A 23,676-nucleotide genomic window follows, 5' to 3' on the forward strand; every position below is an offset into this window, starting at 1 on the left:
ACTCACCAGGACACTTCAGAACATACAGAACTCAGCAGCCGGACTCACTCTCAGACTTCGACCCCACTCCCACATCCCCCCAAACCCTCCACTGGCTCTCCGTCCACACACAGGCTGTTTTCAAACACCTCATGCATACATACAAAGCCTTGCACAGCATCGGTTCCACCTCCCTAAACAATTACATAAACTTACATAAACCTACCAGACATTTCCACTCTGCCGGACTTCTGTGCGCTCACACACCCCACATACGGAGAACCACATCTTGCGACTATATTCGCCTACCTCACTCCTAAAGCGAGCAGCCTCTACCCATCCCAGCCACTTTCTCAGATCTTGACTTTACCAAGAAATTGAATACTTCGATCTTCGCCAAATTCAAGCACCTTTTATAAGGCTACGTACAGTCTGCTTCCAGTGCCAGTATAACATTTCAGGTAAGCTCTGCGCTTTGCAAAAATACTTCAGAACACATAAGTGGTGGCCAGTGAAGCATCCTACTACGGCTCTGCAAGGGTGAGCAGTCACAGACTGTTCAGGGAGGTAGTCTTGAGATGTACAAACTCAGCCCTCAACAATCACGTAGCAGAGCAATAACTGAATGTCCAACTCAGTGCTTTGGTTAAAAAAAAAAAAAAAAAAGATCTTTTACTCTACACACTTAAAAAGAAAGACTTTACAGAATGCAAGACAGGTACAGTTCTGGTGCTTGGGAAAATAGACCTTGTATTCTACCAGACATCGCCTCTGTCGGGTGCCTCCCACCCCTGGTAGGCCTAGGACGGCCGTCGCCAAGGTTTGAATGCCCTTTGGGCATGTATCAAGGCTTAGGTGCTAATTTCCTCAAAGTTCAGTTCTACCGCTCAGTCTCTACTAGCAAACAGTCTTACCATAGTCCAGTTATACTAGTCCGTTTTATAGCATCTGGTGAGAACTGGCAACAAACATATCGCTTCACTCCAGCTTCTGAGAGAAGATGTGTCAGCTGGAGGCTGGAACCGCAACCGGGCGGGGGAAGCAAAAGAACAACAGTGGGAGCCGCCGTCCTGTGTCCTTGCATGACTTTGGAAATCGGTGGTCACTTTTCTGGGTTGCCAGTAAAGTGCAGTAGGTGAGCTGCCAAGGTCAAAGGTCAGAGCAGCACATGGACAGCTACAGCAGGGTCTCAGTTGCAGTGGCACAGCACACGGGCACAGGCTTACATGGTGGCAGCATGGTGCACTCAGCCGTAAACATTGGATGGTGGCACTCTTTGCCTTGGGCACCAGTGTCTTAGCAACACACTCCAGCATGGGTTCAAGCTTCTCAGAAGTAGTATGCTCTGACTTGGGCACAAGCTTCTCAATAGCTCCGGCCATGACGATGACCCCATCCCGCTCCTGGAACTGCTTTCTTGAAAAGAATGTTGCCCACCAGGCTCAGGGCATGCAGACAGATCTCCCAGTCTTCGTTCAGCCAGGAGACCCAGAGAGCAGTGGGTGTCATGCTGCTCTGGCGCTTTGGTCAGTAACACCTCTGAAAGGTTGTGCGACTCCTTTCCTGTCTCAGCAGCAGGTTGGATTGACTCCACTTCTTCCAGCGAGGCTAGACTCCAGGAGATCCCCCCCTCACCTCTGGGAAACTGCCTGTCAGACAGACACCAGCTCTGGTAGCATAGGGCCAGATGTATCAAAGGGTTTCACCCATTCTGTGCCAATGGGATAATGTGTTCATACATATGGCCCATAGTCGTTCTCTTAGTGTTCTACAGAGTACTCCCTTCCTGGTTGAATAGAACTTGGCTTTGGTTACAGCCCTTAATCTGTATTAATGTTTCACTCACCTTTGGTAGGACGAGGACGAATGTCTGGTCCATTCAAGCCGTCCCATTCTCTGCACGGCCTCTTTTTCTCTTCTTCGATCGGGATCACGATGTCGGGGTGTGGGGCGGGGTAACAGTCTGCGTAGAGAAGGCGGGTGCTTTACACATTTGACTTGTGCACAAAATACTTATAAACGCTGGGCCAGTAACATGTCCTAATAGCACATCCACACATTTATTATTACAGTGCTAAAGTCCAATTCCTAGTTATGACGAGAGTGCAACATAACTAACATGCGAAAAGACTGCTTACGTAATGTATGTTTGATCGAGGAAACCAACTCTGCCAACAGTCAGGCAGCCTGGTCAGTGGGATTGTATCTTAATGTGTAGATTTTATCTTGTATAGCCTGGTTCTGGTCGAATTCATGTGTTTCGAACTATTACACGTGGCACAAGGAAGATGGTAATTCGGTATGTGCTGATCTGCAATAACTAATATTTTAATGGTTATCAATGCTGGGAGTGGGCAGGGGGGATATTATGACCATTCAAAACTTTGCCTCTCACAGGTCATGGCCCCCCACAGTTTGATGGACCTGCCAGCACTCTGCACTCATGTACACACCCAGCTAAGTTACGGCCTGCTGAGTTTCATGCAGATTACGCTTGGGGGAAAAGTTAAGGGGTGGCCATTCAAAAAAGGAAACGTCTGGTCCAGCAATAATCAATGCATTTTTATCAAACTTGCACTGTTGGGGTGGTGTAAATCAGTTCCACAGTTTTTGAGGTATTTGCATTTGCAAAATGTGCCATGTGGGGTTGAAAAGGGTAATAATACTTCTGTGTATGTTGTCAGTTGAATTTACGACTATCAAGTTGGCGACACTTACATTTTTCTTGCGATTTGAGGAAGGGATTAAAATAATTGTTTTATTTTTAGACCATCTTTGAAATCATCAATTTACCACTTTCGTGCAGTGTAGAATATTTTCAGAGACAGAAGTTAAGACAAAACATGATGACACCAGAGGGAATAAATACCAACACAGAGCCACCTAAACATTGTACGAAAAATAATTTAATACATGTGGTGTATGGTAAGTTGCAAATTGTCTGAAATGTGCCTTCTGCTGACCTGGGAGGAGATAGTCAGTGTTTTCCCTTCTATCAGTGTCCTGGTGATCCTTCACGTATTGGGGCGCCTCTCCTTTAATCCAGAACGAGTCCGCAGAGTTGGTGGCCACATCACCTGGAAATAAAAGGCAAAATCAATGATTTATGCTCTCAAAAGACTTGTCAACCTGGTGTATTTTCAAATGTCTTCTCTCATTTTTTTTTCTTTTTTAAGCAACGCCTACTTGGTGTTGCTCATCTCATTTGGATTCACTGGGCTCACGATTCATTCTCACAGGGGAAATAAAGTGTTGAAGCTCCATACACACGTAAGGTTGATCATTACAATCAAAGGGTCTTCTAAGCGCCTTTGTGTTCATCAATTTGCAAACTTGATAACAAAGAAGTAACTGTTCCAGATCTCACTGGGACGGATGTCGAACTGCAATATTTAAGTCTCTTGCCTCAATGCCCCCAATTTCACAGAGCTGCCCAACCAGTACCTAATATCTGGTTTAGTAGCCTTAGAGAGAGTGGTTCAAGCGCCTCTGGTTCTTCTTCAGCAGCCTTAGAGAGAGAGCACCTCTGCCGAAACAGACTAGGTTGGGCCATCTGACCGTCCTAACTTTTACTTTAGTTCTCATTTGCTGTACCGTGCAAAACTGTAAAGGGCGGGGAGTGCTTTATTGAGATATAACAACATTCAATTCTATATACAGCCATGTTGTCATCCCACGAGAGCAACAGAACTGTTGTGGGGACCCATGCTTGGTGAGCTCACGTGGCAAAAAAAGAGTGCTGAGCGATTAGACCTCATACTCATGGCCGCTAGACACTGGCACAAAGAACAAAACACTTGCAGACAGGGGCACTTGCTCTCTCCCTTCTCTTGGGTAGGGATCCCTTGGTAGCGATGCAGCCTTACTTCTGTTGCGTTGCCTCAGCGCGACTTCCATAGTGAGGAACATTCTCTCACCAATGCAGTTCTCTCATTCTACATCCAACTGATTAAGTCTTATGCGTGTCATTCCGTGATCCTCTAGAATGATGCAACCAGTGCAAAGCCTTTGTTTACACTGGAGCTGCCAACACCTTCCTGGTTGCAATAGCCAACGGAGGAAATCAAAGAGGCTTAAACTTAAGGGACGAAAACTGGGTTCAGGATTGTGGTGGCTGACAATGTGTCCTGCCTACAGGCATCTGTCCAGTGTCCAGACTCAGAGTCTGCCCTACACCAGTAAGATGTGGTAAGAGCACAGCGCTTTCTGCAGAATCTGAGGAAATCCATGCTTCCAGATCTACCACATACCGCCAAAAGCGGCCAACTGAGTACAGAACAGTTCCACTGGATTATCCTTGTCACGTCCAGTGAACAGAATTTGAAGCGTGCTGTTCCCGGAACCCTGTGGCTACACTTTGCCAACAAGTTTTACCAAGGCCTTCCAAATTATATTCTGACACAACTGCAGTGTCATCAGAAAGCAGCAGAACATATCTCTCCCACCCTTGCTGCCCTTCACATGATCATAGGCTGCCACCATAAAGTAGAGCGCAGAGCCGTCTACAGAGGCAGATTTCACTGTATATAACTGATCTCCATCCTTTAGGTTCTTCTGTGGAGCCCAGCTGCAGAACCATGTATCTGGCAAACAAAAGCGCAGCAGAAGGTCCTTTCCAGTCCAAGTACCACCACTGGTAACAATGCCCCAATAGACCATCGAGCGCCATCTTATCTCCAGGCTAAAGAACTTCCCATTGCCTGACCCTCAAGCCAGTAGTTGTGTGCAGCAGGCTCTCTTCAGTGCCAACAGGCTACTTATGGTGAACATTTGTGTTTTCATGAGAGGTCGTTCAACATTATCACACCCCTTATCCGTTATCCTTACACTCCACACCATTATTATTATTTTTATTATTATTATATAAAATTTATACCGCGCTCAGTAACCCGGGGGCATCCCGGCGCTGTAGACAACAGAAAGCAACACTCAACTCAGTCGCTACACCGGAAACAGATGGGTCTTCAAGAGTTTCCTAAAAAACAAGATGTTGTGCTCTGAACGAATCTTAAAGGGCAAAGAGTTCCACAGTGCCGCCACTTGCACTGAGAAGCGGCGGCCCCCAGAGCGAGCTCTTTTTACTCTGGCTAACTGTAGAAAATGTCTTTGGTCCGAACGCAGTGGGCGAGTGGGCTTGTAGGGGCGTGCCATAGTGGACAAGATAGAGGGGCCCTTGCCATATAGGATCTTATGGGCTGTGCATAACGCTTTAAATTTCACCCGCTCCTTAACCGGGAGCCAGTGAAGCGTTTTCAGAGCCGGGGCGGCTGAGTGTCTTCTCGGGACCTCCATCAGCACTCTGGCAGCTGCATTCTGCACCTGTTGAAGAGTTTTAAACGTCGCTTCAGGAGCGCCGAGAAATAGTGCATTCCCGTAATCAAGCCTTGACAAGATTAGACCACGGATAAGGAGCTTCCTAGAAGAGTTAGGGAGCAGTGGTAGAACCTTGCGCGCTGACCGCAACAGACCAAAACACACCCCCGCGGTCTTCCTGGCATGGGTCCTAAAGGACAGATCTCCCTCCAACCAAACTCCCAGGGTCTTAATCTCCTTCTTGGGAGATGGTGGGTCACCCAGAGACCGGGGCCAACAGCTAGCAATAAGTGTGGGACTGGCTTTGCCCATCAGCATCAGCTCTGTTTTTTCACCATTAAGTTTAAGGGCAGAATGGGACATCCAACGATGGACATTAGCGAGGCAGTCATGAAAGACTTCGGGTTGTTCCACCAGCTGGGTAGGGCCTACCACAAGCTGAGTATCATCAGCATAGCTGATGACTCTCACTCCTGAGGGGGAAACCACTCTTTCAAGAGGAGTCATGTAAATATTAAATAAGGTAGGGCTCAAAGATGAGCCCTGAGGGACTCCGCATTGAAGAGGGAACAAGGACGACTGCTCTGCCCCTTCCAAGACCTGATAGAAACGATTGGAGAGGAAGGATTCAAGCCATTTAAAGGCCATCCCTGTCACACCCACCCCTAACAGACGTTGGAGGAGCACCTGATGGCTTACGGTGTCAAAGGCAGCACTCAAGTCCAGGAGGATCACTGCCACTGACCCCCCTGAATCAAGAATGCTCCTTGCTTCCTCCACCACTGCCAATAAGGCTGTGTCTGTTCCTTGACCAGGGCGAAAGCCCGTCTGGGAGTCCCCCAACAAGTGGTGGGACTCTAGATGGTGGGAGAGCTGGCGGTTGACCAACTTTTCAGCGACTTTTGAGAAGCCGGGCAGAAGTGATATAGGCCTGTAATTGGCCAAATTTGAGGAGTCTAATCCAGGCTTCTTCAATAAAGCTTTGACAACTGCATTTTTCCATCTCTGAGGCACAGTGCCCTGGGAGAGTGAGAGATTAATGAGATCTGTAAGCGGGGAGGCCAAAGTATTTGCTACAAGTTTAAGATATTTCACAGGCACCGGGTCGCTAGGAGACCCACTCTTCATACCTTTCAGGACTTTTATAACCTCCTCCTCAGAGAAAGGGCCGAAGGAGGACAGCTCAGCGGAGCATATTACTGGGCTAGGGTCCGAGGAGATCTGAGGGGTCGCAGGCAACGAGGACAGGATCTTCTCTATTTTCGAATGGAAAAAGTCAGCTAGCTCTTCACATTTTTCTTGAGGATTGTCGTGCACAACAGGTGGAACTGGGGCCTTCAGAAGCTCTTTAAAAATTTTGAACGATTCCCCTGGTGAGTTACTTGCCCTTTCAATCCTATCACTGAAGAAGTCCCTTTTGGCATCTTTCAAAGCGACTTTATACTTCCTCATCTCTATCTTATAGTCCTCCCGACTTTCTTCCGTTCGTTCTCTCCTCCAAGCCCGTTCTGACCTTTTACATGATGTTCTAAGACCCCTAAGCTCAGGGGTGTACCAAGGCGCGGAACCGACTCTCCTTTCCCTAATGGGCCTTCTCTTTTTCGGAATCAGTGAGTCTAAAGTATTAGTCAACCAACTTCCCACATGCTGGTCGGCAACAATGGGGTCAGTGACAGGGGGAGGACAAGTTCTTGCCAACTCTGTGGCCCAGCTATCAGCTGGTAGCCTCGACCAGAGTCGTTCCATTGTATACCGTTTAGGCACAGGATCTCTCTCTTTCCCCAACAGCCATGTAAGAGGGACTAAACAATGGTCCGTCCAGGGAAGATCCAAAGGCTGGAGGGCTTGCAGGTTCTCAAAGTTTGCAAAAGCAACATCCAGCTGATGACCCTTATTGTGGGTGACACCAACATTGACAAGGTGCAGACCAAATGCACCCAGCGTGCCTTGTAGGTCTCTCGCTACTGCATCACAAGGATCATCGAAATGTAAATTAAGGTCTCCGAGCACTATAAAGTTGGAGGATGCGGCAGCCAATGGTATCACTGCCTCAATGAGGGAATCTAAGAAGTTTCCCATCGTTGCAGGAGGCCGATAAACCAGAAGGCCAGAAATAGAGTTAGTAGAAGATATGCGCAGCGAAAATTGATAGCTTTCAGAATTATTAATACCGCAGTCTATCGCTTTGCATACATATTTATCTCTATACACAATGGCGACTCCTCCCCCCCCTCCCATCACAGCACCACGTGCGGCTGTCGACACTCTGTAAATATAAAGAATACATGTTCGGACTTCATGACAACTGTGTTCCTCAAGGTTTTCATAAATCAGTGGTAAGTCAGATCTGTGAGCCTGATTTTGTTAGTTTGGAGTGTGGAAACTGGGGTGGGTAATGGACATGGAGAGCATAGAACATCCACTAGGGTTACATTCGGTTTGAGTCATTTTCTGAATTCCGCTCACCTGGGGACCTGTTGTCGATGTGCGTCCTTCCAGCAGCCTGGCTGTCCACACCGCACTTGTCTTCCTTTTCTTTGGCTCTTAATGAGAACACAGTTGTGGCAATCAGAGGACCTTAAGTGAAATGCAAAGAGAATGAAAGTGTGAATGTACAGTGCTCGAGCAACGGAGACATGCAAAATCCTACTGAACTGAGAGAAAAACAAGTGGAATCAGGAGGAAAAGGCAATAGCAAAGAGTGGATTCTTACTGGTCTGCATCTGAGATAATAGACCACTGCCCGGAAATAGAAGGGGGGCTAATGATGGGAAAGAAAGCGGCACAGAAACCACCAACAGAAAGCATTGCATGCATGACTGCAAACACTGACAGCAGTGTGAGTACTACACCATGAGCCCTGGATAACACAATGCAGACAGCACACAGAGTGGTACAGAGACAAAACCAGTGAGCCCTAATAGCTACCTCAAAACACCCCCTAGCCCTGAACCTCAAAAAACCCTTACTACCCATCCCTGAACTCTAGCAATTCTAACTACCTCATTTCACTAGCCAAACTGTGGTTCTGAAAAATCTGGATCCATATAAAAGTACTAGACACGAGAGTAAAAACTTTGTCGAAATAGGACGAATTTGGTATAAAAAAAACGAGAATGACGAGTACATCAAGTACATGTATTTTCGGCGTATTCGAGTGACGATTTCACCTCGAAATCATCATTTACATTCTAAAACCCTTAGCTACATGTTGCCCTTTACATAGGCCTTATCCAGTTGAATTTGATTCCACAAGGACACATACTCCTTAATCGACTTCTCCCTGACCCCAGTACAAGTTAGAACCATTGCCCCAGGCCGAACTCGTTAGGTCAGTTCCCTCCCAGTGGCCGAGCAAGATAGCATCTAGGCTCAACCAGCCATAAAACCATTTCAGCGCGCACACCTGCCATATCTCGCTCACATCTTTCTCCACTCCTTTTCTTCACTTGCTTTATGATGGGGAGGTGACCGTTTTTATTAGGGGTCCAGCGATATCTGATGAAATGTTGGGCCTTGCCGGATGATTTGTTATGGGCAGCACGACGTGAAATATGTACATGTCATCATGACTCTGCTTTTCTTTTGTAATCAGGAACTATAAATGAAATACCACGAATCCAAGGAATGTTTTGCCCAAGGCTGAAAATTACATATAAGAAGAGAAGCCTGACTTCGTGAAAGTGTGCAGTCTCCTGAGAATATACCCGTGTTGTACTTCTAGGACCCTGTTACCTTGGTTGCAGCCAATAAACTAATCTTTGACTTCACCTAGAAGACTCTGAGTTTCTGTAGGTCTGATTCAGGAGAACCCGAGGTCTCCGGGTGTTGATCCCCTGGCACCGCTGGGTTACCGGTTCTGTGCCGGTTCTTAAAAACCCAGTACCTCAATTGGCGCCCAGCGTTTGGGGCGATTCCAGTGGTACCAATCAGCCTGAAGATCGTGAGGAGCTTCGTGTGGAAATTCTGGAGGAGGGCCCACCACCTCATCGACCCCTGCATGTCGACGTGGTCCGAAGGTCTTTGCTGCGAGGTTCCCCGCTTCCCGACGGCTACAAGGACTGCTGCCCTGGCTATCGCCCTGATGTTGGACCCTTGAAGTTTTCGGTAGAGCGAAACGCTGAGACGAGTCTTCTGGTGACGCCATCGATATTTTCAGTTAAGTATAAGTGGAGCGTCTCCCAGTCCTTAGTTGGACTTACTTTGTGGTATCTTGGAGATACAAAAGGTTTCTATTGGTTCTTGCAAGCACCATAACCGAAGGACTCGTGTATTCACGAGAAAGATCGTAATCGATAAATCCTTTGAAGTTTTGGAACTAGACTAGAGAGCGAGGATGCCTAGTCTTAGACTCGGGAATTGGTTTTGTCTTGGTAGTAATAATAGGGACTCCCGATTGGAGGACTCATGTCCGGTTCCTCCAGTTGGAACTCCGACTTACGAGCTATACGTTAAACATGGGGTAGGCCCCATCGTTTACAACGAGGTATGGATTAAATACACTAGGAAGGATGGTGTTTTAAAATGGCCCCAATATGGTAGCTTTGATTCTGAAATCTTAGACAACCTTGAAGTTAAACTCTTCAAAAAGAAAGCCCGGCCTGCGATGTTTGACTCTTTCCGCTTATGGCGCAAAGAAGCCAAACAAAAAGAAATTAAATTAGCTAAGAAAAATAAGAGAGAAGGGGGACTTTCAGTAATGCAAGCTGCCGTGCAGTTTAAAGATAATGAGGAAGAGCAGATAAATGAACAGTTGCACAGACAACGTAAAATGGCAATAGATAAGTGTTATCCAGTTTTGCCGTCTCTTCAGCAAGGGACAGCAAAAGAGCGTGAAAAAGACCCATTAATGTCGCAATTATTAACTTCACCACCCCCCTATGCGCAGAATGCTACAGCACCCCCGCAACCTTTAGTTGCACAAGCTGCGCCTCTGGCTCTTCCACAGCACCCACCAGCTGTTCTTCAGCTGGCTCCTACTTCTACGGTGCAGCTTCCTCCAGGCCCACCGACCACTTCTGTTTCACCTATGTTTTCTACGATTTTGCCTACTATACTTTCTACATCTCCTAATGCCCCCTCTATGATTTTGCCTAGTACCACATCTATTATTCCTGATACCTCTTCTGCCATCTCTACCCCCGCCTTATCTCACCCCGTTTTTTCATCTGTTTGTCCTTCAGTTTCACCTTCCCTTCGGCAGAAAATGGCCAGCACTGTTACCAATCTTCTTTTACCTCTTTTTGGGTCGCCTGCTACGACCCCTAACATAGGAAGAAGACAGTTGCGAAGTCAACTGCCTGATTATCAAGAGAGAGATTCCCTGAATAGTTTAGCTCGGAAATGGGTCATGGACACTGCAAAATATGATGTACAGTCTGTCATTGAAGTCTTCCATCAATGGGAAGCAGCGACACAGAGATATGTGTTCGAACAGATGTGCGTCTTTCTTGGCGAGGATTTAGAAGACAATGATCAAGAATGCATCCCGTGAGATATGTGCCGTGTACGATTTAAGTTTGGAGAGGGTATGATTGTAGGTCCCGATGTGGAAAAAGCAGTTGAAATGCTATTATCATATCGAAGTAAGTGAAGCAGTTCTGGGTCACCATCGGAATCTAGTGCATCTAGTAGGAAAAAGGCACGACAATACCCTATGAGAGAAGTTCCCCCACAATGGAGAGAGGGTGACGCGACAGCTGTCCCACCTGTCCTGCCCCACTTTCACCGCGTATGGGTACATGTCCCATGGAAGCGAGCTGAAGTTTTAGCACTCAAACAAACACTACCAGATCCGCGTAAAAATCCTGCAGGGTACTATAAAGAATTGTCACAAACTGCTGGGTCATGTATAATGAATTTGGCCGATATCGATATGTTATTCGGGAACGTTGTTCCACAGCCTTTATGGGGAAAAATTCGTCATGTAGATCATGACCAGGAATTAGGTGACACGTGGGTTAATATTACTGCTGCAGATGCACGACAAGTTGGTGGTGCCAAGCCTGAGCCTCTGATAGCGGAACTACCTGGTAGAATAGTAGATTACATGAAAACGATAATGCCTGCAATACGCGTAAACTGGGATAAGTTATCTGCATGCAAGCAAAAGAAAGAAGAAACTGTTTCAGATTTCTTCACCAGATTTGAAGAAACATTCATTGACCACAGCGGTCAAGATATGACCACAGAAGGTGGTCAGAGATTGTTTGTCGATAAATTTGTGCACAATCTGCTTCCAGATTTGTGTAGGAAATTAAAAGATTCGGAAGGTTCTTGGGCAGTCTCATCTTCAGCCCAGATATTAGCTACCGCACAGTACTACGAGAATAGAGACAAAGATGAGAAAGATAAAGTAGAAAAGAAAACTAGAGAACTCAAAACGAAGGTTTTGCTACAGCAAGCCTATCCGCCACGTGGTGGTGGTAATCAAAATAATAATGGTCAGAATCACTACCAGAACACTTTTCAGCAGCCTCAACAATATCAGAGAAACTTGCAAAGATTCGATTACAATCAAAACCGCGTAGGTCCCAACCAGTGTTTATATTGCAAACAAGAGGGTCATTACAAATATAACTGTCCTGCCCTGCCACAACGTGCAAATGGAATTTCTGGCGTAAGAGGTCGTGGTAGTCAGCAAGCGCCTAGAGGTAGAGGGCGTGGAAACGCCCCTCAGGACGCACGTCCCCTTCCACCACAAAACTCTATGAACAGGTTTGACCAGCAAAAGAACGTATCTGACAGGACAGCTCAATACTACGTTGATGAGTATTACACAGAAAATGAGCAGTGGGAGAATAATGATTGCTAGGACAGCCTTAGACAAGGAGAGGGAGTTGTTTCAGTTCCAGTAGATCAGAGTGGACCTTACGTTGAGGTGATTACATCGGGTGTGTCAGAACCTTTTCTGTTGGATAATGGTGCTACAAAGAGTTCTATTATGCACTCCAAACTCCCTGGCGCACCTTTGTCTGGCGAAATGAACGTTTCCGTAGGTTTTTCTGGCGCCCCGGTTAGAAATCCGATTTCTGACCCTTTATCTCTTTCTGTTGGTCCTTGTGAATTCGAAGCACCCCTTATTTTGACAACAGGTTGTGGTGAAAATTTGCTAGGATTAGATTTGCTAAAAAGATTGTATGCGACTTTGTACTGTTCTCCCTCAGGAGTACAACTTACTTTAGGTAAGAAAGTGGTTTCTCCCATGTATTTGTCGAGAAATGCACTTCCAGCAGAATTGGCACTTCTCCCAGATATTCTTTGGGCTACTGGTCCGAATGATGTAGGTCTTTTAGAAATTCCACCATATGTTGTAACATTGAAGTCGAATGTCAAAATGCCACGAATTCCCCAATACAGAATATCCAATGAGGGCGAAAAAGCTTTGCTAGCGATTGTTTACGAATTGATTGAAAAAGACGTAATTGAAGAAACACAAGGCAATGTTTGCAATAGTCCTGTTCTGCCTGTTTTAAAACGAACTGACCCTTCTCAGCCACCTGTGTATAGATTCGTGATTGATCTTAGAGAAGTAAATAAGATAGTGGTGCCACAATTCCCAGTTGTCCCCGACATTACAACATTATTGACTATGATTCCAGCCTCTGCCTCCTGGTTTTCGGTGATTGATCTGAAGAATGCTTTCTTCAGTATCCCGATTGCTGAGGAAAGCAGGGATATTTTTTCCTTTAGTTTAGGAGGTCGCAGCTTCCGCTTTAAACGCGCCCCTCAAGGCTACTGCGAAAGCCCCTCAATATACAGTCAAGCCCTGAAAAGTCAGCTTGACACCATGGTTTTGCCCAAAGGTGCCACTCTCGTACAGTACGTGGACGATTTGCTCATCGCTGCGGATACTGAGAAAATCTGTAAAATGGCCACTTTGACATTACTGCGTCATCTATGTGATCTGCATCACAAGGTGTCACTTTCCAAGCTTCAATATTGCCGACAAGAAGTGACCTACTTAGGTCATCTCTTATCGAAGGAGGGAAGGAAACTGACCCCAGAAAGAATTCAGGCAATAGCAAAATTGAATGTGCCAAGAACGCAGAGAGAAGTACGAGCTTTCTTGGGCATTACATCGTACTGTAGACAGTGGATTCCAAATTTTTCGTTATTAGCCAAACCCTTATTGGCACGAACGTGTAAAAATACACCCAATCCCATTCCTTGGTCTGATGAGTGTCAGAAAAGTTTTCTCGAATTACGCACAGCATTATGTTCGGCCCCTGTGTTAGGCAACCCCAACTACAGTAAGCCTTTCACATTATATGTCCACGAGAAGGAGGGCTGTGCATTGTCTGTGCTGACTCAGTTATACGGAGATAGACAGCGGCCATGCGCTTATTTTTCATCAACTTTGGATCCGGTAGCACGAGCATTGCCAAGTTGTTTAAGGGCCACAGCAGCAGCAGCTGTTTCTATTCGACAGTCTGCAGGTCTAGTAATGAATAATACACTAATCGTGATGGTCCCGCATGCAGTAGACACGTTGTTAAATAGGACCAGGACACAGCACTTAACTAGTGCTCGACTGTCCAGTTATGAATTGACGCTACTAGCGAGCCATGTGCACATAAAAAGGTGCAGTACCTTGAACATAGCCACATTGTTACCAATTGCAGAGGAATCGGAGGCTTCAGAACAGCACGATTGTTTCCTCGGAACAGAGGAAGAGACGAAAGGGAGAGTTGATTTGTTCGACACTCCTCTTGCTGAAAGTGATGGTACATTATGGGTGGATGGTTCATGCTTTAAACTCCCAAATGGTAATGTGACTACAGCATATGCTGTCACAACTTTGCACACAATCATTGAAACTGCGCGAATACCGCATGGTTCAGCTCAAGCCGCTGAACTCGTGGCACTGACGAGAGCATGTGTGTTATCTAAAGGAATGAAAGTGACTGTCTATACCGACAGCCAGTATGCTTTTGGAGTGGCTCACAGTTTTGGACGATTGTGGAGAGAACGTGGGTTCCTGACTTCGCATGGAGCTAAGATTCAGCATGGTCAGTTGGTGAATGAGCTTCTTGAATCACTGACGTTGCCCCTGAAAGTAGCGATCGTGAAATGTAGTGCTCACAAGAAAGTGATTGATGATGTTGGTCGTGGAAATGCATTTGCTGATGAAACTGCTAAGGAAACTGCAAAGAATATGATGAGCCGGATGTATGTCGCAGGCCCTGAAAGATGGACTGGTGATGTTGGAATATGTGAAGACACGATAGAAAGTGTGAAGTCCATCCAAGCGGAGGCCACGGAGAAAGAGTTAAGCATGTGGAGAGAAAGTACAGGGAGAATGGATACAAACGGTTGTTGGATTGAATCGACAGAGCAACAGAGATGGTTGTTACCCGATGCATATGTGCCTGCAGTGGTTACAATGGCTCATGGGATGGCCCATATCAGCGCGAAAGGGATTTGCGAGTTGTTGGCCCCAGTGTGGAAGAATTCAGGGATTCCCAAGTGTGCAGAGAATGTTGTCAAGAATTGCATGGTATGTCTGACGCACAATCCTGGTAGGGGAACCCCAACTCCAGCTGGTCATTTTGCACCTCCTACGTATCCGTTCGAGGTTTTGCAGCTAGATTTCATACACATGGAGAGGTGCAACAACTTAAAATATGTGCTCGTGGTTGTTTGTGCCTTCTCAAGATGGGTAGAAGCCTATCCCGTAAGGGACAATACTGCCTTGTCCACAGCGAAAGCCCTTGTGAAAGAGTTCTTCCCCAGGTTCGGAATGCCTAGAATGGTCTGGTCTGACAACGGAAGTGAATTTGTGGGCTGTGTGATGAAAAGAGTGTGTGAAGGGCTAGGCATTAGGCAGAAGTTCCACGCTGCAAATCACCCCCAATCAGCTGGATTAGTGGAATGTTACAATGGCACGCTTAAACTTAAATTGGCCAAAATCCAAGCGAGCACAGGTCTTAAATGGCCTGACGCTCTACCCTTAGCACTCCTATCCACCAGAATGACTGTGCATTCGCGAGTGAAACTCAGCCCCTATGAAATAATCTTTGGTCGGCCAGCCAACATATGGGGAGTGCCTAGGCCCACGAAGTTTAGCGAGCTGCAACACCCCATTTTGCTTGACTAGTATGAATTGACGGCTAAATTGCGTGTTTTATATCAACAGGTCCACAACACCTTGCCTCCGGTCTCTGAGACACCGGGTCACTCCATTGACCCCGGTTCCTGGGTGCTTGTCAGAAACTTCCAAAGAACAAGAAACGACCAGCCCAGATGGACCGGGCTTCACCTCGTCCTCCTGTCTACAAGGTCGGCTGTTAGGGTGGAGGGGAAGGCCAATTGGGTCCACGGGATCCATTGTAAGAAGATACCCTTCCCTCTGCCACATGACCAATGGGTCCGGAAAGGAGGCACTGACTCAGAGCGCACAACTTATGAACGTGTAAAAGAAGCTAATCCTGACTGTGAAAGTGGGAAAATTTTTCAAGAAACTGCGCCACCACCAGAACAATTGAACTCTGTGGAACCTGAGCTACTATTTCTCGACCAGACAGTACCCGGGAAAAGACGCTACAATTTGCGACCAAGAAAAACAGACTAAAGTAAAAGTGATTTATTTTATGATCCGAGAGAAAAACCTGTGGACTAATAAAAAATGTGTGTTTTTTCCCAAATCCTATTTTTGAAAGTGCAGATTCTCCCATCTAGGTAACTTGCTTATTTTTGTTTTTTTTCGAACCGCCATCCGGGTTCCGCTGCTAGGGTCGCGGTTGATTAAAGACTTTTGGGTGCAGCTGACGACGATAGGTCGCTGGTTCCAGTTGGTCCAAGGGAGCTGCCCTAGACTGACGGAAGCATTCTTTAGCAGAAACAACCTACCACCGCGGGCAGCACCTTAGAGAGGATGGAGTTTCCTGATGTGGAGAGGCCTGCCAAACAAATGAACTTTAAGCAGAGACTTTTGAACACGATGACGAAGAAAATTTTTATAATAGTGTGTATTTTTATGCTATTCAGCGTAATGGTCTTTTTGATAAGCTATGTTTTATTCTCTCTGCATGTGACATTTGCGCCCACTACATCACCCATACCTCCTCCTACTGTTTCCTCTCATTCTTTCCACCCTTTGCCTGACCACGAATCAAATAGGAGATTAGAATTCATCAATAACTCCTTCGTTCAGTTATTACACCAGCACCAACTTGTAATGAACACAACCAACTGTTAAAGTAAAAGTCCACATTTGTAAAGCGCACAATCACCCGTAAGGGTCTCTAGGCGCTGGGGGCCGTCGGGAAGATTAAGCGAGCTATTGCCCAGAGTCACATGGTGCTGGGCTAACCTGCCGCCGGAGCCGGGGATCGAACCGTGGTCCCCAGATTCCAGCGTCAGTCGCCCTGGCCGCGGCGCCACACCTCTTCCCTGTTGGGTGTGTGGTCTCATGCCCCACACCACGGATAGAGGTATCCCCTATTTGGTCCTGCCATTTAGTCACAATGGGTCAGCATGGGCATATAGGACAATGTTCATAGATGCACGAGAAATCCAACCCCTACGTTCTGTAAAAGACAACCTCAAGACTAGCGCCCTAGTCAAGGGTATAGTTGACATGATCAAGGAAGTAACTTCTTACGAAGATACCCCGGATGATGAGATACTTGCATATGTAGGTTGGAATGTGACCGGATATGGCACTACATTAAGTGAGAAACAGCAAGCCAAGAGTTCGTCCCCTATCTGGATCGTACCCCATCAAGGTCACCTGTGTCTGCAAGGTATTGGTAGGAATCCCAGAGCTCAGCTAGGGAAGAGTGTCTGTACAGAAACGTACGTTTTTGGATCTCAGACTTCCCCTGCCTTTTTAGCCGCTAAGGGTACCTATTTCATCTGCCATGATAGAGCCTATACATGGTTGCCCCCTGACTTCTCGGGCTCATGTTTTGTTTCATTTCTGTTACCTCCCACCTACACAGCAGCGGCGGATTACCATCGGACAAGGGTAGTTAGAGGTGTTTTGAGTAAAGAAGACACTGCAGGTCAAGAATTTGGTGACTTTGCAATGGGTTTTCTGCCGTTCTGGGGAGCCATGGCTAACAGCAGAAACATAAGGCAATTGACAAGGGTAGTTGAATCCACCGTGATTGAAACTGCTGGTACCCTTAGTAACCTGACTGCTGAGCTCCAGTCGGATCGACTTATGACCCTTCAGAACCGGGTCGCTTTGGATGTAATACTTGCGGACCGAGGTGGAGTATGCAAATTGATCCAGTCCAGTTGTTGCATTTTTATTCCAGATAATGCTCCGACAGTGTACGGGGCCATCTCCAAACTACATAAGATTTCCGAATCTATTCATGTGGATAAAGGAGATTGGTCGTTGATGGGATGGTTCTGGGAACTGATATCTGCCTGGGGATGGAAAGTTCTGATGGTCATTGGGATGGATGGTCTTAGCCATTCTTTTCCTGTTCTGTCTATGCATACAGTGTGCTCCTGCAATATGTGGCCTCTGCGCTACATCATGTGTAAGGAAGCCTGTGTCAAGACATGAGCTCAGCACTAGAATGATGTTGTAGCAACATCTCAATGACTTTAGGAATATAGATCTGGACTCAGATTAACATGAGGATAGGAGAAAAGGAGGGTCTGTGGTTCTGAAAAATCTGGATCCATATAAAAGTACTAGACCCGAGAATAAAAACTTTGTCGAAATAGGACGAATTTGGTATCAAAAAACCGAGAATGACGAGTACATCAAGTACATGTATTTTCGGCGTATTCGAGTGACGATTTCACCTAGAAATCGTCATTTACATTCTAAAACCCTTAGCTACATGTTGCCCTTTACATAGGCCTTAATCCAGTTGAATTTGATTCCACAAGGACACATACTCCTTAATCGACTTCTCCCTGACCCCAGTACAAGTTAGAACCATTGCCCCAGGCCGAACTCGTTAGGTCAGTTCCCTCCCAGTGGCGAGCAAGATAGCATCTAGGCTCAACCAGCCATAAAACCATTTCAGCGCGCACACCTGCCATATCTCGCTCACATCTTTCTCCACTCCTTTTCTTCACTTGCTTTATGATGGGGAGGTGACCGTTTTTATTAGGGGTCCAGCGATATCTGATGAAATGTTGGGCCTTGCCGGATGATTTGTTATGGGCAGCACGACGTGAAATATGTACATGTCATCATGACTCTGCTTTTCTTTTGTAATCAGGAACTATAAATGAAATACCACGAATCCAAGGAATGTTTTGCCCAAGGCTGAAAATTACGTATAAGAAGAGAAGCCTGACTTCGTGAAAGTGTGCAGTCTCCTGAGAATATACCCGTGTTGTACTTCTAGGACCCTGTTACCTTGGTTGCAGCCAATAAACTAATCTTTGACTTCACCTAGAAGACTCTGAGTTTCTGTAGGTCTGACTCAGGAGAACCCGAGGTCTCCGGGTGTTGATCCCCTGGCACCGCTGGGTTACCGGTTCTGTGCCGGTTCTTAAAAACCCAGTACCTCAAAACCTCAACTCTAAAAACCCCTTGCTAACTCTATACACCACACATTCCTGAATTATAGAAACGCCTTCCTAGTCCTTACCACTATCCACCCCTAACCCTAAACACTCCTACTTATTCTTACTACTACCCATTCATGCACCCTAAACAATCCCTTGTTACCGCTATTCACCACCCATCCCAGAACATTAAAAACTACTTACTACCCACAACCACTATCTATCCCTGAACCTTACAAACTCTTACCACATTTTACATATACCCATCCCTGAATCCTATAGTTGCATTACTACCCCATACCAATTCCCAAACTGAACTCTAAATACCCATTAGTACCCCTAAACCAACCCATTCCTGATCCCTAAAAACCGATTCTACCCCTGAACACTATCCATCCCAGAACCCTAAAAATCCCTCACTACCCTTGCGACTACCCATCCCTGCGCCGAAGGCCAGCCTGTCTGCGCCCGTCCACGCCTGGGTCGCGCCCAGCGCCAGAACACCTGGTCCCCTCGGACGCCACAACGCCCGAATCCACTACGACCCCAACACTTTCCACGCACTCAACGCTGGACGAAAACACACCTGCTACCGGGCCACCCCGAAGCGCACCTAGGGGCCCTTCACCTGCCGGAACTGCAGCTACACCAGCATCCGGCCCGCCAAACCGCCAACCAACGAACCCAACTACCTCAGATGTATCCTGCTCAACACTCGATCTGCCTGCAAACACGCCGTCGAACTCTGGGACCTCCTCGACTCAACCGCCCCAGACGTCGCCTTCCTGGCGGAGAACTGTCTGAACTCCGCCTCGGACCCAGTCATCGCCATAGCCATCCCGGAAGGCTACAAGATCACCCGCAGAGACCGCACCAACGGAGTAGGAGGAGGAGTCGCCATCATCCACAAGAACACCCTCAGAGTCTCAACCAACTAGGACGACACCCTCAGCACCGCTGAACACCTGCACTTCCAGATCCACACCGACCCCAACACCACCCTCAGAGGAACCCTCATCTACAGACCCCCCGGACCCAGACCACAGTTCAGCGACGCCATCGCCGACTTCATCAGCACACACTCCCTCGCCTACATGGACTACATCCTCCTCGGGGACCTGAACCTCCACCTCGAGAACAACAACAACAACAACTCCACCACCCTGATTTACAACTTCACCAACTTCGGACTCAGACAGCTCGTGACAACACCCACCCACGCCGCATGGCCACACGCTTGACCCCATCTTCTCCGCAAGCCCCCACGTCTCCTTCAACCACACCACCGAACTCCACAGGACCAACCATTGCTCCATCCATTTCACCTTCAGGAAGCCCACCACGCACCAACGCACCCAACAGATGCCCTGCAGCTGCTGGGGCAAAGTCACACAAGACCAGCTAACCACCACCCTCGCCCAGAGCCCACCCATCGACCCCACCAACCCCAACACCGCCGCCCGCAACCTCAGACAGTGGATCGACAACTGCACCAGCACCCTCGCCCTGCTCAAGACACCCTCCAACAACCACACCAGCAAGAAAGCCACCTGGTTCACCAAAGACCTCCAGGCCTCCAAAAGAACATGCCGGAAACTAGAGAAGAACTGGCTCAGCGAACGATCACCGGACAGCTACACAGCCCACAAGAACACCATCCGCAGATACCATCAACTCATCAGAGCTGCCAAGTGGGCCTCATTCAAGGACCGCCTAGATAACAACGCACACAACAGTAAAGGGCTCTACATCATTGTGAAGGAACTCTCCAACCCCAGCTCCGACACCAACGACATCTCACATTCGCACGACCTATGCGACTCGCGGGTTTGTAGTGTCCTCTATAAGTGAACTGATTGATTGATTGAACCCTACAAACTCCTTACTACCCCTATCCAGCACCTATCCCTGAACCCTAAATCACTACCCCTTACCACTACCAATCAATAAATCCTAAAACATCCTTACTACCCCAATGCACTACACATACCAGAATCTTAAAACACCCTGACTAGCCCTTGTCACTACTCATCCCTGAAGCCTAAATGCCGCTTACTACTCCTTACCACTACTCATCCCTGCATCCTCAAACCCCTGCTACCCAAAAAACTAAACATACCCAACACCATACTACCTCTAAATGTAACTAACCACCGCCTACCCACCCTTAAAGGCACTGTTAATGTAATGTGTTGTAACTTACTTTGTTGTAGTAGTAAATGTGTTGTTGTAAATGCACTGTAGTGCTTCTTCATTTCAATGAATGCATGTTTAACTCTTGTACAGGAGTCCCTCAAGGCTCCACATTCTCCCCTCATTTACTCTACTTATATGTATGTCCCCTTCATGGCACATTAAGACAAGGGGCCACTCCTGTAATACTTTCCACCTAAATGACACCCATGTCCAGTATAATGCCTTAATGGGCTACTTACTGCATCTTAAGAAATGGATGGTCCACATTGGCTGAAAATCAGTTTCTAGAAGACTGAGGTATCAGTAGCCGGCCTGTAATGCTCTAGCATCTCTGGCCATATTCACTTGGCCCCTTTTCTCTCCCTAAGTCCCTAAATCGGTTGTGAAAAGTCTTCATATCAAATATGACCCCAAACTCAAATCTCTTCAGGAGTGGGCTTCTATGTGCCACATCTTCATGAACAGAGACCCCTCCTCTCAGGGCGGAAGGTAGACAGACTGCACTACCAGAAAATATTGCCTCACGGCTCCACTACTGTAATGAGTCAGATCTAGGAATCTCAAAACACTGAATCCATTGGTTACAAGTAATCCACGCGTGTCTTCAGTCGACTGGACCTCTGTCAACCATGTGTGGCTTCAGTCGGCTGGGCCTCTGTCATCCACGGTGTGGCTTCAGTTGGCTGGGCGTCTGTCCTCCACGCAGGGCTTCAGTCGGCTGGGCCTCTGTCCTCCACGCCTGGCTTCAGTCGGCTGGGCCTCTGTCCTCCATGCCTGGCTTCCGTTGGCTGGGCCTCCGTCCTCCACGCGGGGCTTCAGTCGGCTGGGCCTCTGACCTCCACGTGTGGCTTCAGTTGGCTGGACCTCTGTCCTCCATGTGTGGCTTCAGTAGGCTGGGCCTCTGTCCTCCATGTGTGGCTTCAGTCGGCTGGGCCTCTGTCCTGCACACGTGTGGCTTCAGTCGGCTGGGCCTCTGACCTCCACGTGTGGCTTCAGTTGGCTGGACCTCTGTCCTCCATGTGTGGCTTCAGTCGGCTGGACCTCTGTCCTCCACGCGGGGCTTCAGTCGGCTGGGCCTCTGTCCTCGACACAGGGCTTCAGTCGGCTGAGCCTCTGTCCTCTATGCGTGGCTTCAGTTGGCTGGACCTCTGTCCTCCACATGTGGCTTTAGTCGGCTGGACCTCTGTCCTCCACACGTGGCTTCAGTCAGAATGGCATCTGGTTGGTCCTAATCTTCATCTTGGATCTGCTTCTTTCCTCTAGGCAAACAGTTTACAGCCGGATGGCATCTAATGGCCTGATATAGATCTCGGCAGACGGGTTACTCCGTCACAATGGTGATGGATATCTAGTCTGCCAAAATATAAATCCCAGAGGATACACTGGGATTTATAGTTAGGCGGGCGGGATATCCATCACTGTTATGAGGGAGCAACCTTTCTACCGGAATCTAAATTGGGCCCTAAGTTTGGGCCGGGCCTTTGTTCTGGAAATCATGTATAAGTAATATTCTGTCCCCAGCAGCATCAACTCTGGGATAGTCAAAGAGATCCCAAGGAAATCAAATGAATTACTACTAGCTCGAGGGGTTGCATACTTATCTTACTTTGGGGGCCTGGTGAGAAGCACAAACCTCCCAAAGAACAAACTTCATAGAAAATCAACACTCCTCCAATTAAGCAGTATGGCATTGTGTTTCTTTGTGCATTTCTTTCTTCAGTTTTTCAGGCTCACAAATCTCAGGCTGGTCAAAATCAGTCGGGTTCTTTGAAGATTTGGCCCAGGAGCGCTCAACAAGTTCCGTTGACAACTAGGCTAATGCTAATATAGTTGAGGAAAGGGAAAGATGGGCTTCAGGGAAGTAGAGGGAAATGTTTATTACAGGTAAAGGATGTTGATTTACCCCAACCCACATGACAGACAAGGCTTTCAGGTATCGACAGATAGGCTGAACATTAAGAGAGGGTTAAAAGCACCTACGCTGAGGCCTCCATCTTCGGTGGCTAAACATACAGTGCCATCCTTGGACAGGAATCACCCTGCATAGTGCACAGAAAGGCCATCAGATGCAAATGTGCAGCCTTGTGTTAACAGCCAGCTGCTGCCAGCCCCCATTCAGCTTGGTACGAGGGGCCAGTAGCCACCCTCAGCTGCAGATTGAGGCACACTTTGGGCGCATTTCCCAATTAACCCTTGAGTGTGTTCGTCGGCCAAAGGCCGTTGCGAGCACTACCTCGGTAGTGCTGCGCACATCCGTTGGCCGCCGCGGGCCCACCCGCGCAATTGAACGCCCGCACCGCGGCGGAATTGCCGCCGCGGTAAACAGGTTAATATAGCCTAGGCCCTGAAATCAGAGGACTTGCACAATTATGAAGCACCTCCAGTGGACTCGCAGATTGTTGTTTCTAGGGGGAAAAACTGACTCAAAACATAACCTCCCAATGTGCTTTGACACAGGCCTCTGCAGACAATTTCCCACAGATCCATAACAGGGGCTACCTGGCGACTATCCTATGTAATCAATTACTAACAAACCTCTCCGGCCGCTAGTCTACCATATATGAATCATCTGTAAAAATATATATATATAAAAAAGAAGAAAATGCAATAAGAACGAACCACTTCTGTTCAGGGTGAATACTCCAGAACCGAGCCGCCATCCAGTTCACTAAAGTGCTACTGGTCCATAAAACTGGTAATGAA

General features: G+C 47.4%; 1 protein-coding gene across 1 annotated transcript in view; it reads right to left on the reverse strand.

The window, feature by feature from the left end:
- Positions 1 to 23,676, reverse strand: part of LOC144770918 (uncharacterized) — a 124,655-nt gene that overhangs the window by 7,932 nt on the left and 93,047 nt on the right. Inside the window, exons 3-5 of the mRNA XM_078655733.1 lie at positions 7,759 to 7,869; positions 2,943 to 3,056; positions 1,826 to 1,942 (exon numbers count right to left, since the gene is read on the reverse strand). Of these exons, the coding sequence (XP_078511859.1) occupies positions 1,826 to 1,942; positions 2,943 to 3,056; positions 7,759 to 7,869 (342 nt within the window). The remainder of the gene's footprint in view (positions 1 to 1,825; positions 1,943 to 2,942; positions 3,057 to 7,758; positions 7,870 to 23,676) is intronic.

The sequence above is a fragment of the Lissotriton helveticus genome, chromosome 7, assembly GCF_964261635.1.
Source record: "Lissotriton helveticus chromosome 7, aLisHel1.1, whole genome shotgun sequence".
NCBI lineage: Eukaryota > Metazoa > Chordata > Amphibia > Caudata > Salamandridae > Lissotriton > Lissotriton helveticus.